Below are 1,183 nucleotides of genomic sequence, written 5' to 3'. Positions count from 1 at the left end.
TATCTTTATTATTTTATGATTCTATGATTCTATCTCAATCCACGAGCCTTTTGTTATATTTCCTCTCCCCTGTCCTGCTGAGGAGGCAGAATGATAGAGCAGCTTTGGTGGGCACTTGGCAACCAGCCAAGGTCAACCCACCACAGTCCTTTTTGGCACCCAACATGGGGCATGAAACAATGGCAGTTTTGTATTAAGCATGTTATAGTTATACCTGTTATTAAGTGGCCAGCTTCTGTGCATATACACGAACTGAGAGGGAAGAGAGCTGTTGAGAAGGGGCCACCCAAGAAGGCTTAGTTGCTGTAAAGACACAAGAAGGCAACCAGGGATCTCCCAGACACAGAAGGACTGAGATCACCTCCTTTGATCCTGGTGAGGGGACTTCTGGTCTGGCACTAGAAGGGTCAGACAGTGAATACTTCAGCCAGGAACAGGAATAGAGGGCTTTGGCCTTCGGTCAGGAGGAGGAAAGGGATGACTGGGTATACTGGACTGTGTGGATTCGATGGCCTGGCACATCAGACCCACAGAAGTAGAAGGCTTTGGTCCACACCGGTGCACAGTGTACACTGGTGCCATCAGGGTATAGGGACACAGAACCCATCTGGATCTCTGGAGTGACATGGGGAGGCCAACAATTGTCTGTACTGGAGGCTGAGGTAAGCTTTACAGCAGACAAGTGGCAAAAGCACCCCATTGTGATTGGCCCAGAGGCCCCTTGTATCCTTGGCATAGACTACCTCAGGAGAGGGTACTTCCAGGACCCAAAGGGGTACCAATGTGCTTTTGGTGTTGCTTCTGTGAACACAGAGAAATCAAACAGCTATCTACCCTGCTTGGCCTCTCAGAAGATCCCTTCATTGTGGGATTGCTGCAAGTTGAAGAACAGCAGGTGCCGATTGCTACCAGGATGGTGCACCAGGGGCAATATCACATGAACCGAGACTCCCTGGCTCCCATCCATGAGCTGATTCATCAACTGGAGAGCCAAGGAGTAATCAGCAAGCCTCACTCACCTTTTAATAGTCCCATATGGCCAGTGCAAAAGTCTGACGAAGGGTGGAGGTTAACAGTAGACTATCATGGCCTGAACGAAGTCACGCCAACGCTGAGTGCTGCTGTACCAGACATGTTAGAGCTCCAATATGAACTGGAGTCAAAGGCAGCCAAGTAGTATGCT

At 49.5% G+C, this 1,183-nt stretch overlaps 1 protein-coding gene across 1 annotated transcript in view; it reads right to left on the bottom strand.

Moving 5' to 3' along the window:
* CHODL (chondrolectin) overlaps window positions 1-582 on the bottom strand; it is a 158,779-nt gene extending 158,197 nt beyond the window's left edge. Inside the window, exon 1 of the mRNA XM_009327892.1 lies at window positions 492-582. Within this exon, the coding sequence (XP_009326167.1) occupies window positions 492-582 (91 nt within the window). The remainder of the gene's footprint in view (window positions 1-491) is intronic.
* Window positions 583-1,183: the final 601 nt, after the last annotated feature.

Source organism: Pygoscelis adeliae, unplaced genomic scaffold, assembly GCF_000699105.1.
Source record: "Pygoscelis adeliae isolate BGI_AS28 unplaced genomic scaffold, ASM69910v1 Scaffold14, whole genome shotgun sequence".
NCBI lineage: Eukaryota > Metazoa > Chordata > Aves > Sphenisciformes > Spheniscidae > Pygoscelis > Pygoscelis adeliae.
Note: the sequence above shows the minus strand (reverse complement) of the source record. Positions and strands in the feature narration are given on the sequence as shown.